This window comes from Triticum aestivum, chromosome 4A (assembly GCF_018294505.1).
Source record: "Triticum aestivum cultivar Chinese Spring chromosome 4A, IWGSC CS RefSeq v2.1, whole genome shotgun sequence".
Lineage (NCBI taxonomy): Eukaryota > Viridiplantae > Streptophyta > Magnoliopsida > Poales > Poaceae > Triticum > Triticum aestivum.
The window spans coordinates 599,771,569-599,786,312 of NC_057803.1; the positions used below are offsets into that span (position 1 = coordinate 599,771,569).

The 14,744-nt window shown below is 42.1% G+C and overlaps 1 protein-coding gene across 1 annotated transcript; it reads right to left on the reverse strand.

Moving 5' to 3' along the window:
- Positions 1 to 11,168: 11,168 nt before the first annotated feature.
- LOC123082499 (receptor-like protein EIX2) lies at positions 11,169 to 14,350 on the reverse strand. The gene has a single exon (XM_044504827.1). The coding sequence runs from the start codon at positions 14,311 to 14,313 to the stop codon at positions 11,419 to 11,421; it is 2,895 nt and encodes a 964-aa protein (XP_044360762.1). The 5' UTR covers positions 14,314 to 14,350; the 3' UTR covers positions 11,169 to 11,418.
- Between the last annotated feature and the right edge of the window lie 394 nt (positions 14,351 to 14,744).

A 14,744-nucleotide genomic window follows, 5' to 3' on the forward strand; every position in this document is an offset into this window, starting at 1 on the left:
CATTTCCCTAAAATAATGTAGAGAAATGGGACAGGAAGAAGGTTTTGGACTTTTACGATAGGCGGTCTGCTAGAGATGTCCTTACGTGTTAGTAAGGTACGAATGTAGCACTCACATACGCTTGCATCTATACACCTGACAAGTTGACCTGTATTGCTACTTTTTTGTTGGACATGAAAGGCAGAAGCTCTGTCCATTTCATTAAGATAAAAAAAATTAGAAGAGATACAACGAGCATTACAAGAAAAAAACATGAAAACAACACCATCGCCATCCCAAATAGACTGCCACCCAATCTCCACTCGAAGGGCTATCTAAAAAGTAAGGTTCAATCACCATATTTGGAGGCCGTGGGGCTCTTTTCTAGTGCACTCTAAACCCATCCGCTACGATGTCATTAAAGTTTCAGCTTCTTCCTCCCGTGCCCAACTCCCACGTACATAGAAACCCACAGGTGATTTGGCATAAATCTAACGGCAACCTACCCGTATCCAAGCGATTAGTGGCTCTACTGCACAGTTGCTTCTTATAAAGGGTTGTGAACCACTTATTCAGTGGTCCATTCATTAGTACAGTTCAATTAAAGCAGTAATGATGAAATCACCTAATAACCTTCAAGGATGATTTTTTAAAAGGTGGGACGGGATTTATGTTATCACAAATTTTAGTTACCACCAAGCCCCTCCATGGTAATTTCCTTGCGCGGTTAATTACTGCTAATCTTTGACCAACCAAAGAAACAAATAGGGATTTCTTTTCTTTGTTTAAAGCTTCCATGTGATTTGAACAAACAAAAGACGCATTTTTCATTTCTACTATAACTAGGGAGGGAAATGTCCTACAACCTCGTGCCGTCCATAGCTCTTTGCAGTGGTGTCATGTGACGCATTTTCATACCTCCTTAATTTTGTAACATGTAAAATAAGATGACTTGATGTCATGATATGTTGACTAGTACATCGTTAATTTGTATCACTTACTTTCTTGTTAGTTCCTGGAAGTCTATGGCCTTTTAGTTGATATCTATCCAAACTGTCAAATCAAACACTACATCTAGCATTTTCTTTTCATGCGCTGATCTTAGGCAGTAGTTTAAATTTGAATTGAACAATTATTCAGACGGCCGTGTGAGCAAGAGACTACTAAATTCATCTGAAATGTAAAAAAAATAACTACACTCCCATGTATGGCTGAGATTCTAAGATTATATTTTGGAACCCCCAGTTGGAGCAATATATCCCTGAAGAAAATAGAAATGACTTCAATTTCCAGCTGTCGGATACCAAGAAATGTATCTTCATACGCATGTCTACGGTTCACCATGGAATTGGGTTTCTGTAGCGAAAGAAAATGTATCAAGTTCTGAGGCACAATGGTGGTCGCCCGCAGTTAATGTTTAGAACGTGTCCCATGGATACCTTTCCAAACTTAGGTGTTTTTTGAGCTCTGAATTAATATATCTATGTGAAAGTTGGCGTGGGAATCTCAGCATGCGCATTAATTATGTAATTATTTTATTTCCTTTGCTAGGCTTCACCCCAACCCCTTTCCTCCTGCCACTATTTATCTCTACTCCTAATGGAGCAGTTGGTAGGATTGCGTCCACGGTTTATTTTCGTCTGGTTATATTTCGTCTGGTTTATTTTCGTCCGGTTTAATTTCGTCCCATATCCCACCACCATATCTCCTCACATTGATTTTTTTACCCTCACAATAAAAACTTTCCTAACTTTTCCAAAGTTTCCTAACTAGACACGTTATAAACGGGCATGTACCGATAGCACGTTATCAATTAATAAAATTTTGTTTTATGACAATCAATTCCAAATCCTAATCTCTACTCTTAATGTCTGAGTTGGTGAATAGTATCCACGGTTTATTTTCGTTGGTCTTTTTTCATCCTCCCTCCCACCATCTCTCCTATACATAGGTTTTTTCACCCTGCCACTAAAACCAAAGTAATTGCCTTTAATACCCTGCCTGGTTTATATCAGGTAATAATTCTCGCGCTTCTTTCTTTGGTAGGTGCTAATTTTCTTACCTTCTTACGTGAGATCACCTTCCCATCAAAAACCGAATTGGTTTCTTATTTGGCTTTTATATTCATAATATTTTAATACCAAATTACGGATTAAACAATTGCATTAAAAAATTTCGATCACCTTCCTAAAATCGTCCACGACTCGCTCGAAAGAGGGAGGGAGGCCCCTCGATCGTCTCGCTACGAGTAAACCGTCGTTTCGTTTCTTAACCTATCGATCGAACGAAATCCCCAGGCCCACCCCACGTCTTTGATTTCGTTCCATACCCCCACCACCGAAGATCCTCCCCATCCCCGTCCTAATCTTTCCTTCCAAAAATCTTAACTTTCCTTGCCTAGCTAGGGACCTAGGCCCACAAATTCTCAATCACAAAACACTCTACAATCTTTCCTTTGGTCTCATCCAGATTGTGATCCTCTCTACCAACGATCTCATCCTCGTCCTCACGGCGGCCAGGACTAGCACGTGGATGTAGTTGCGTATCGGAAATCCTAGGGATGACAGAGGATCCGGTCGCTATAGTGAGGCTGGTCGCTGGTGGCGGTCGGATTTTCACCATGGACAAAGCGGTAAGCGAAGTGGTGGCATGGGTGAGCGGCAGCAAGGACAACTTCTTCAACATGATGTGATGTCTCGACTACATTCAAAAGGCAACACAATCCATCCATCCTGCCGCACCTTATTACGTCTGTTTGGTTTAATCTTGATTTCATATCTGCATGTGTTTTTTGCTTTTGTACTGCATGTAGTTCATCAGGTGTGTCATGGGTAGGAGTCTTGGAGCAGCAAGTGTGCAAGGTGAGATGCCAGATCGTGTGAAGCGATGTAGATGGTGAGATGTGGTGTCGTGTGAATCGGCACGCCGTCGTGTGAAACGGTAAGCTGAAGCCAAGGCCCTGAGGAGTAGACGGGTGAGTTTGTTAGTATTGCATGCCAGGTCTAGGAAGAAGATTAGCCGCATGGGATAGTTGGTTAGTGGTGTGTTGGTGCATGGGTTAGTGCCACAAAAATCAGGGCGGCTTTGCCTCGGTTGTGTGCGTGCGTGTGTGTTTTATTTAAGAGTTGTACGTATGTTTGCTTTGAGAAAGAGAAATACAGAGAGAAAAGGTCGTGGCTGTGTGAAGCAGCACGACGCCAAAAAACTTCTGTGTTCCATTGTTCCTGTGCGAACTTGTGAGAAACTGAGAGGAAGAAGGAGTTGGGGATCAGCTCCAACAATGTCCACCCTGTTTCTCAACTATGAAAACCGTAGTTTTAGTTCTATAATTATGTGTGCTTGGCTGCTTGCTTGATGATGATGATTGTGTGTGTGTGTGTCGCTGCATTCCTCACCTGCTCCCGCCAGTCAGCAGCGGCCGGCCGGTGCGGTCTCTCGCACGCTGCCAGTCGAAGGGGTGAGCTTGAGCTATGGATGCTAGCAACTAACAAGGTTTTGCAGAAACGCAGGTGAGGGGTCGCATCGCCATACCCGTCCCAATTGTTGGTGTTTTTTTTCTTTCAAATGGAAATAGCAAGGCGACTATCCTAACTATAAAAGTTGTACTAGCAGGATCATCAAAAACACCAATGCTTGAATTTTTAGACTATCTTCAGTTTCCGTGCCAAGCTCGAAATTTGAATATATAACATGCTCTCTTTATTTGAGCGTGTATGAATGTTCAATTGTTCATGCATGAAACTACATAACCAAGTATTGCTAGATTTAGTGATGCTTTCATCAGAGTTCTTGTACATCAGACTCCATTGTTATCACATGCTTGATATTTATCATGTCATCATTGGAAGTTCTGAGCGTTTTAGCCTATGATTGATGCGCCATGGGATGTAGGCGCCATCGATGGAAAACATGGTGTATGCGACTTCAAGTATGTTCTAATTTTGTTCAGTGCTTTGTGGACCGGTTTATGTGGTTTCTGATTTTTTTTATGTGGTCTTGAGGTGCAGGAAGCCGGAGGGGAGAGGCAGTCGGTCAAGTCTTGCTCGAGAGGGAGGTGGACATGGAACTTGCGGCATTCTTGCACGGGTGTGGGGAAAGGAAAAGATGGAGCTTCTACTGTACACTTGAAGATTGTTGAATCATCCTCCGAGAAATAAATTAAGGAGTTGCAGGCATGTTAGAAGGTGACATGTTCATAGTATATCTTCAATGTTATGGACACAACACATTATTGTCAGCCTTGAAAAAAATTGTTTTACATACTCCCTCCGGCATTTTTACTCCGCGTATTAGATTTGTGTCAAGTTAAATTTTGCAATGTTTGACCAAATTTATATTGAAAAATATGAACATCTACAATATCAAATATATGAATTATGAAGCTACATTTCATAACGAATCTAATAATATTGATTTGTCATTGTGCATGTTGATATTTTTTTCTATAAGTTTGGTCAAAATAGAGATACTTTGACTTCAGACAAAACTTATATGTAGACTAAAAAGGACCGGAGGGAGTATATTACTCGTAAGACAAGCTAGGACTGAACATACTTTCTCGTGGTACGCAAACTACGTCATTTATGGTTGTAGACGAGTATTTTAACTGCTTCATTTCTTGCATGCTATTGGTAAGGTGCTTCCAGAACTCGTTAGAAAATTGATTGGAATGGCCTTCCATGTTCCCACTGTCGATTTTTCTGTTGTTTATTTCACCCTTAGATTTAAGGGAGCAACATATGAGCAGATTATTACGGCTCCTATCAAGTGAGTAATGCTAATAACTAAGATCAGTACACTTTATTGGGCTGAATTTTGGTTTCTGGTGTTTATGCAACATAAATATCTTTCTTTGGATGGGTAATAACACTTTTAAAAATGTCGTTGTGACTCCTGAAGTACTCCCTCCGTCCCAAAATAAGTGTCTCAAGAAATGAAGCAGTTAAAATACCCGTCTACAACTATAAAGTTGAGGTACTTATTTTGGGATGATGGAGGGAGTATCTATTTACTAACATCTATTGTAGGTCCACATGTGAGAATACAGTTGTGCCCAACATTTTCTCAAATTTTTATTTCTTTGTTGGTTCCTCCCATGTATAAAAAGTCGATATTCCTCTACAACATATGCCCTTATACATGTCTCCTTGCACCCATATTGTTTGTGAAAAAAATGTTTTCTATACATGTGATTTGATTTTCAAACTTGAATAAGCAGTTTGAGCTAGAAAAGTTTTCCAAATAAAATTTTGAAATCGCATTTTTGTGATGCCTCACATACCCATGTCTCATTCATTCGCTGTCGCCCCCAACAACAAGAATGACGACCAGCTCACAAGACGGCTACTAGACCGCTAGAGCCCTCTTCAGAAGGCAACACATTCGAGATTAAGAGAGTGAGTGAGAGAGAGGGGAGAGAGGGGCGATAGATCGAGGGAGGGAGGGAGGAAGGGGAAGAAAGATCTTGTAGGCACACAATTGTAGGACAACCATGTTCTGAAATATAAATGAGATTTGTTGGTAAGTCACCATTTTTTTGTTCTCAATCTACCGGACATCAGAACCTTAATGTTGAATCTGATGTACATATGCTCTTCGATAAATATGTTTTTACCTCTTGATATGTTGGTTTGGTTGTAAATTTATGAGTTCACATATCACTGTGAGAAACATTTTAGTTAAGGGAAGACAAAGGGAACAAATGAAGAGCACTTTAAAAGCCCGTTGCAACGCACGGGCATTCTACTAGTTTTATTTAATCTTTCGGCTGCATTTTGGCAATACAATGTTTTGTTTGTGCGTGTTTTCATCGAAAATGTGGGCATGGGAAGGATCAAATTTGAGAATGACACTCAGGAGTGAAGCAAACTATATGTATTTTCATAAGATGACACAAAAAGTAGGGTTAGATTTTTGAATGCCATACTCCACCCCCTCCCTCCTCCACCCACTAGCGGCTGGCCCGGCCAAAAAATAAGTGGAGGCAAAGGCGCACATCTGTTGAGATAATCGGGGTCCCCACTGAACTAGTAAACATTGGGCTTCGAAACTAGAAAAACAGAAATCAACTGGGGCCATGGCCCCCACTCGGGCCAACATAGGTCTACCTCTGCCACCTGCCTCATTGCGCTATCTTCGATCATACATGGTGTGAAAACTGCAATGCAATCAGGACTTTTTTAGGGTAATGCAACCAGAACTTATAAATAATCTTGAAATAAGTTGGAACATTTAACAGAGATCTAACTTTCATAACCCTTAGCAATATGCAAAATCTGAGTCTGGTTGAATTCCTATGCAAATTTTTTCATTTTTCCAAAATGGCCGCTGCCTTGGGTTTTGAGTCCTTGCTGCCACCGTAGGAAGTAGCAGGAGCCAAGTTGGTCGCTGCACCGCCTCTTTCATGCGTGGGTTGTTTTCATCAGCGTCCGTTGCCGCTACCTTGGAAGGTTGCAATGTAGCCCATGCTAGCGGCGTTCTCTAAAATGAATGTTGTTCCATAGCTATGGTCGAGATCTATGAAATTTCAGCTACTTCAGTACGAAGTTTATTTGCATCAATCCTTTAGTAGAAGGTCACGTTCGACAGGAAGAATTTCTTGATCTATGTATGTTTACCTTGCTGGACTATGCACTCATCAATTTTCCAGTAAATTTCTTCATCTAGTAGTACGAGCAGTCATAGCTCCTACCTCCATGTTTACGTAGCTCGACTACGCACTGATCTATTTTGGAGTTTAGAAGTTAGAACTACTATCTTCGATAATACCCACAAATCATCGATCCCGCAACGAACAGGACATGACCTTTATTACAGAAGTGCTAGATGATTGTTACAGGATTAATTTTACAGGTGGTCTGGCAGTTTGTGGTTGGCCATCCATTGGATAAGTGAGGCCCACCCTGGAATTAGAGCTGGGGGAGGTTTAGTACTACATGGGAGGAGATTGGTAGACTTTCTGTAATTTACCTGTAGGCTTAGCATTTTGCCTTTATTATATCAACACCACCATATGCTTCTTAGTTTATTTTTTTACTGTTTAAATTCTAATTTATTCGAAATTGTTAGGAAGGTAACAACATTTTGTGGGCAGAAAGGTAGCTCCAACAACTGGCCAGTTAACAGAAATATCATCTGAGATTTATTCTTGTCCTTGTATGGTTCTGCGGACAATAATTCAAGAAATATGTTAATTTCCTATGCTTTTCAGCAAAACCAAGTGCTACCTCCTGTCTTCCTTCTTTCTCTCTACATAATGTTGGCGCCTTCAGATCCGTCAACAACGCTATCATTGATGTTGGTCCGCACAAGCAGATGAATTATTGGCACATCCGAATTCCTGACACCTCCTAAGCCCATAGTGTATCGTCCTCCCCCAGGATGATATCCGGCGGTATGAATTTCAATTTGTTGCATGTGTGTGCAACCTAGATATGAAGCAGTCTCCTGGAAGCAAAATCAATGGGTGCATGTGTATATTTTTCATCACCCTGCATTTTTTTATCTCCATCAATCTTGGTAGGAAGTACCATATGCGAGGAAAGAATATCATCATCGCATGTATTCCTACTCTCCTTGCATGACAAGTGTGCCTCATGGGGATGGCATTTTCTAGCCAACACATTGTCTAGTTCTGAAGAACAACCAAATTTATGGTGGTTGTCCACAATAAATCTTCATAATGTGCACAGCGGATTCTTTCAAGCTGACATGTTTGTTCGAGTTCTAAATTGATACATAATTGTGAAATTTGGTGTGGGAAACACACGGTGATGAAATTTTCTTCCATCACTTTTGCTAAGCTCTACACCCTACCCATTCCCCTACTCTTTCTTTTGTGTATATTTCCAATGCTTTTTGACAATAAATTACTCGCATTTATGCTGGAAAGAAGTTTGCATCGTGTGGTTAAACTAAGTATATTGCACCGAACTTGAAGCAAACTATATATCTATCTGTTCATTAGATGACATGGAAAACAAGGACCATACTGAGACCCCCCCCCCCCCCCCTCTCTCGCCGTCCCACTTTCCATTGTGCCAACTCTGACAGTAAATCCAAGGCAGGAAAGTATCTGTCATTCCCGGAAACCTCCCCCCCCCCCCCCCCCCGCCCCCCCGCTCCACTGCCCCCTAGTTCCATTATGCCAATGAGCGCAAATACATGGAGATAATGGTCGTAATACTCTATTTCTACATGTTCCTCCTAAAATAAGTGACAAAATGATTTCCAAATATACCAACAGAGAATAATGATTTCCAATAGTAGTGTGTTTAAATAGAGATCGACACTAGAGCATCAGAGAAGTAAGTGGTTGAGAGGGTGCTGGCGCTCTAGGAAACAGAGTGTCGGCGTGGGAAAAAGGACCTCTAGTCATGGCGAGGGGACAGAGATCAGATTTTTCGCTCTTTATACAAGTTAGAAGTAATGGTTTGTCGTCAAATGCTCCTCAGGGCGATAATGTATTTATAGTCGTGGTCAACTTGAGCGTCAAGATTACAAACAACGGATAAAGATCCGGTATGATCAAATCTGTAGATCCTATTACTTAAACAACTATACATGATCTCGGTTCTTACATGAACAACAACACCTAACAATTAGGATCTTGTAAGTTAACAAACAGCCGATATGTTGCTTACTTCTGAAACTCAGTTTGTTAGTGAGAAATGCTTGATACAAAAACACAGACTCTAGTTGTATGGCCGTTGAGGAATACCTCCCTCCAACCAAGTACATAAGTGGTTCACTTTATATGTGCTGTCAGGGGCAGAACAGTTTGGGGGGAAATTGTAAGTCAGATCTTCAAACAAGCCCATAGGTATAGCATTTTGCTACACCTATGGGAGATTACCTAGAGAATTGACCTACACTAGGGGGAAGGGATAGTTCAGCTGCTCAGATCCGTAATCAGGCCCGTAGCCGTAGCATTTTTAGTGCTATTAGTTGGCCCACCCTCAACCAAGTACACGGGCGGTCCACTTTGTAAAGCAAGAGGCTCAGTCTTACCCATGCATCCGAAATTAACATGTGTAAGCTTGTCATCGCGATGCTCATCCACGAGGCAAAGTGGATGATGTGCATCCTATCTCAGCTTGCTTACATGCCAGATCGCCCTGCTTGTTGAACAAGCTTGCCATCGTTGTCACTGTGCACCTAATGTGGGCATCAACATACCGACACAACCATATTCCCAATATCTCCGAAGCCCAGAGTTTTCAATTCATCATCACCATCCTCATTGTTAGGATAAGCACCATGCTCGCGCAATGACTCGCATGTCATGCAGGCAACGAGCAATTAATATCGAGAACAGGGAGTAGGCACCAAGTTTAATTTTTTTACTAGAGTTGATACGAAGGGAGATGATAAGAGTGATATGTATGTGTGAGGATGTTCATTACCTATTCTTTTTACATCCAAATGTCAATCAATCTGGATGAACTATGCCCTTGAAAACATCCTACAAGTATATATCTATACTAGGGGAAGAGCATAGTGCACTTGATTTTCAACCATTTTGTCTTGGTTAGCTACCTGTACTAGCTAGGTTTAAAGTGTCCTTATTGGTATTCAATGCAACTGGTAGGTAGCAAGATTTTCCCCAAATGGAGGTTAATCCCTGTCCTCTCCTATACATGATGACAGCGACATGCCTTTGGCTTGCTTCAATTCTTGTAGTCCTTGCTAAGTGGTCTACGGATTTAGATTTAATTTTTATTATTTTCAATGTCACTATACTACCATGCCGGCGGATACGTCACGGCAGGCGGCAGGCGGTGAGCCATCGCTATTTGGGGGTTTGGGCTCACCAGCGTGAGCTAGTTGCAGTCCAGGCTAAGCCCACCACCATTGGAACCCTGGATGGGTCCCACACAGGCTTAACTGTTTATCAATGATTACGTTTTTCTTAATTATGAAGCTACTGACATTACTTACTCTATCTTAGCATAAAAATGTGCAATTTCACATGATTTTAATCTTCGACATTTGAGAACACACACAAATAAAACATACTTAGAAGATTTTACACTGCATCAACATTTTTAAATGTGCGGTGAACGTTTTTGTAAATTTAAGTAAATTAACTTTTGAACTATATGTATTCCACCGGAGGGCCGCCACCCACTGGCCTTTCAGATGGCGCAGACTTGGGCGGTGCTGAACTAATTAAGATATATTTCTAAAGACATGCAAAAGCCAAAAAAACGACATTTTGTCTCCTTCGCAAGTTCTACCAATCCCACTGCTGTTTAGGCGACCATGTGCACCACAGAGCATTCACCATTCTTCAATCACGTCCTACATAACCAGGAGACTAGCTTTGTCGCCTGGTATCTGTTCGGTTGTGGCTTCGTCATGTTTGTCCCCAGCAGGGGCGCGGCCGGCCAACAAGCCATCTACTCCGGCGACGGTCGGGCATCCATCGAGGCTTCACAGGCCGAACAAGCCTGAAGGTGCCTTTTCAGATGGTACAGAGTCAGCACCAAGTCCTGTATCAGCTTGCACCGATCACCAAAATTCAGTCCCAAACACCTTGCGCTTGCCGCCTGCGTTTGCTTCAGATTTCAGAATTGCTGAACCTCATACTCACTAAAGTAATAACACTGACAATCTTGAGGTATGTTATAGTACATAAATCCTTTAAGATTCTAGCATCAGTGAGTATCCCTCTTGCTGCTTTGACAAGTGAACAATCAATCAGGCACCTCTGCTCCTTAATCAGCATTGGTTCACATTCAGACTCACAAAATTGTGGTACTCCTGGAGATCCAGGAATGATCAAAGCTTGGAACTGAGTGATTGAGCAGCGGCCAGAGGTGCTTCTGGTTGGTACACATCCGGCACCACCGTCTCGCTCAGACGATCCTTACTTGCCTTCCTCGTACAGCATCGGTTACACATCCCTGTCCTTCGTGGCTCATTTTCCGGGCACACTCAGTATAGACTAGTAAACAATTGTTGAAGGCATTACTGAACCTGTTATTCCTTGTCTCTCTATCTACACACGACAATTAGGATAGCAGATTTATCAAGGATACAGCTGAGCACTAGCAACCATAGTGTATTGTGTGAGTTAATTAGCTGCAAGAATATACAAAAGGGGTCATCATAGTTGTTGCACATAGTATGTATTTCATTCAATGAGATCCAAATAATGTATTTCTGGTTACATGATTGTCTGGTTTACAAACTGACTAGAATAGGAAGTTTACAAAACAAGACATCTTACAAACATTATTGAATAGTTTCACTTCATTCAGTCCATACAATATACTGGGCTATAGTACATTAAGAACATTTATGCAGGTAACAGATAATAGCACCAGAAACTTATACATTATTGCAGTACACACACCAGAGTACCACTTATTCTTCAAATAACAATGTACTAACATACAGCTCTTGACCAGTTGAGCTGCACATGAAGCAGGCTCCTCACGCTGCGTCGTCGTGGGTCTTCTTCATCAGGCGAGCCCAAGTTATAACCACCCGCACATAGGCCTCATCATACAGCTTGTCGATGACCTGAAAGTAGGCAATCACCCAGGTTCTCCTCAGTAACATGGTGCAGAACACCACCCAAAGGCCGACCACAAATCCTATGCCCATCCCAAGGTAGAGATATGAGATATGATCTGCATCTTCATGGCCGAGACTTTGCTTCACATCAGTAGTACTAGCAGAGCAGTTCTTGGAGAGAGGGTAGCCACAGAGGTCAGGGTTGCCAATGTAGGTATAGTTCAGGTTGTCGAGAATCTGTAGTTGTTGCCCGGATGGTACCGGGCCTGATAAATTGTTATACGACAAGTTCAAGTGGCTCAGAGAGGTTAAAGCTGACAAACTTGATGGGATTTCACCAGATAACTCGTTGTAGGATAGATCGAGGGACTCCAACCGCTTCAGATCGCCAATCTTGTTTGGAATTTTGCCGATCAACTGATTACCAGATAAGTTCAGACCGGTGAGCCCAATGAGCAAACTTATCTCCTCGGGAATCTGTCCTGTTAAACTGTTACATGAAAGATCAAGATTCACCAGTAGATTGTAGCTTTGAAAGGTATATTCACGTGTCTGTCCTTTTATGATGACTGGCATGCTCTCCTCAAGAAGAGGTTGTAAAAGCCTATGCCTAATATTGACCATGGCATCCAAGTTTGATAGTGACCATGGTATACTGCCTGATATATTGTTATAGGCCATGTCCAAATAGTGAAGATTTCCTAGAAAAGTAAGGTTCTTAGGAATATGGCCACTGAATATGTTTGATCTCACCCTTAAGATTTCCAAGCGTGGCATTTTTTCTGGTAACCACATTGGCAATGTTCCAAAGAACCTATTGTGTGAAAGATCAAGGAACATCAGTTGTGAGGCCCTTTGAAGAAATTTAGGGAATTCACCTGAGAGATCATTGTTGTTCAATGCTAGAGTACCCATATATGAACCAAATTGATCAGCAGAGTTTGCACCGAACGCCGAAGAATTGTTATCTGACTCCTTCCAGCACTGCATAACATCTCCTGTTAATTTGTTCCCCGATAGGTCCAACCGCATCAGACTAGTCAATTGGCACATGGACGATGGAATGGTGCCTGTAATTTGATTATCTGCAAGCAACAATCCTCCGAGTAGTGGAGCTTCTAGCTCCGATGGCAATGACCCCGAGAAATAGTTTGAAGACAGATATATATCTGTTATATTTATAGGAAAGAGCCGTGGAACTTGACCTGTAAGATTATTGGAGACCAGACTTAACATGTTTGCTGACATGTGTTGTAGATTCGCCGGTAATGAACCACGCAACATGTTTCCTGATGCATCCAAGTACCCAGCTCGTGAAAATGTCACCCAAAACCAATCAGGAATAACGTCATCCAACTTTGCATCTTGGAGAGCAAGAGAATCAATGTCAGTCTGCCATCTAAGCCACTCTGGAAAACGGGGACCCACTGTGCATGACTTTAAGCGTAGGACCTTTAGTCTAAACGGAGGACCCCAATTTGGTTCAATATCCATGTGCAACGAGTTCTCCCACAAGTCCAGATACTCTAAATTCAGTAAACCAGAAAAATGCTCCTTCCTGAGCACACCATCGATTTTATTGTAGCCGAGATCCAACGATGTCAAGTTACCAAGGGCTCCAACTCCCAATGGTACAGTACCAGTTATCATGTTTCCACTGGCTGAAAGAACACTGAGGCTGGTCATGTTCCCGATCCATATTGGCAGTTTTCCGATCATATTTGTCTCATCCATTGACAATATTTGTATAGTACTCCATGAGCACCTCGGCAATCGATCCATGAACTCCCCTATGCTCGCACTAATGTTGTTACGGCTGAAATCAAGCACTTTCAAATTGCACAAATTTTCCAAGTTGCTCGGTATCAAACCCACAAGATCATTCTGATCAAAATCCATGACTTGAAGGTTAGTCATGTTTCCCAGTTGTTTAGGAATAGATCCATGCCAGTAGCAAGATGATAGGTAAAGTTCCTTAAGGCTTGTGAGATCCCAAAACCAGCTGTGCTCTAGTGATGTGTTAAATGAGTTGAATGATAGATCAAGGACTTCAAGATGTGTGAGGTTTGATATTGATACTGAAGTAGCAGCCACTGTGTTTGTAAGGCCACAATTTACTAAGCGGAGCGCTTTTAGAGAAGCAAGCATGTTAACCATGTGAAACCAATTCCGCACAGCAGGGAGGTCCACTCCTCTCAAGACAACATGACTCAACATTGATAGACGCGACAACCATGCAAGATCCATTACTTTGACCTCATTGAAAAAATCACTACCAATATCAAGATATTGCAAATTTGAGAGATTACCAAGTTGTGAAGGTATTCTCCCACTAAAACTTGACAACGAGAGGTTGAGGTACCTTAGGTTCTCCAGAGAGCCCACAAACACAGGTATGCTGGTGCCATTGAAGTCATTCCCACTCAGATCAAGATACCTCAACTTTTGCAGAGCAGCCAAAGATGAGCTCATCTCATCTCTCGACAAGCTTAGGCTGTTCAACATGTAGTTGTAGTAGTTGTCAGTGTAGGTGTTGCGGAGGTTGAGCTTGATGACATGGCCTGTTCTGCTGCTGCACCGGACACCATGCCACTGACAGCAATCTACGCCATGCCATGACGACAGACGGCCAGTAGGGTCGAGAAGGCCTTCCTTGAAGGACAAAAGCGCATCAAGCTCCCTGCTGATGCAGGTTCCAGTCCCACCTGATACCCTCGCTTTAGCAAGGGAATCAGCCGGTGCAACATGGAAAATCAACAGGCAGAGAATTGCTGCAGCTGCTCGGGCGAGATGCCCAAGCTCAGCAGCCATATTGGTTCGAGAAGGGAGAGAGCAGCTAGCTATACAGGATGTGAAGGGCAGTGGAATGGAGAGAGTAGTTCATCTTGAGTTCACTCACAAGCACAATATTATGTATGGTCTACGGTATTTTTCAAGTCTGCGTCGAGGTCTTGGCATACATACTTTTCCTATGCAGAAGCTGTGGCTGGGGTTTCTGCTGAGTAGGACAGCCAACCATGCAATGCACGACAGAGGGAATAACCGAGAAGCTACAAAAATCAGGCATCAATCAATGGATGGCCATGGGTTCAGGGCATGGATTTCAATTTCAGTTTCAGAAAAAGTTCAGCACCAACCGAAAAAACTGACATATTCATTTGAATTCAATTAAAAAATTGAAAAATTCACTTGAATTCAATTAAAAAATTGAAAATTTTAAAAAATATTTTGAAAAATATTGG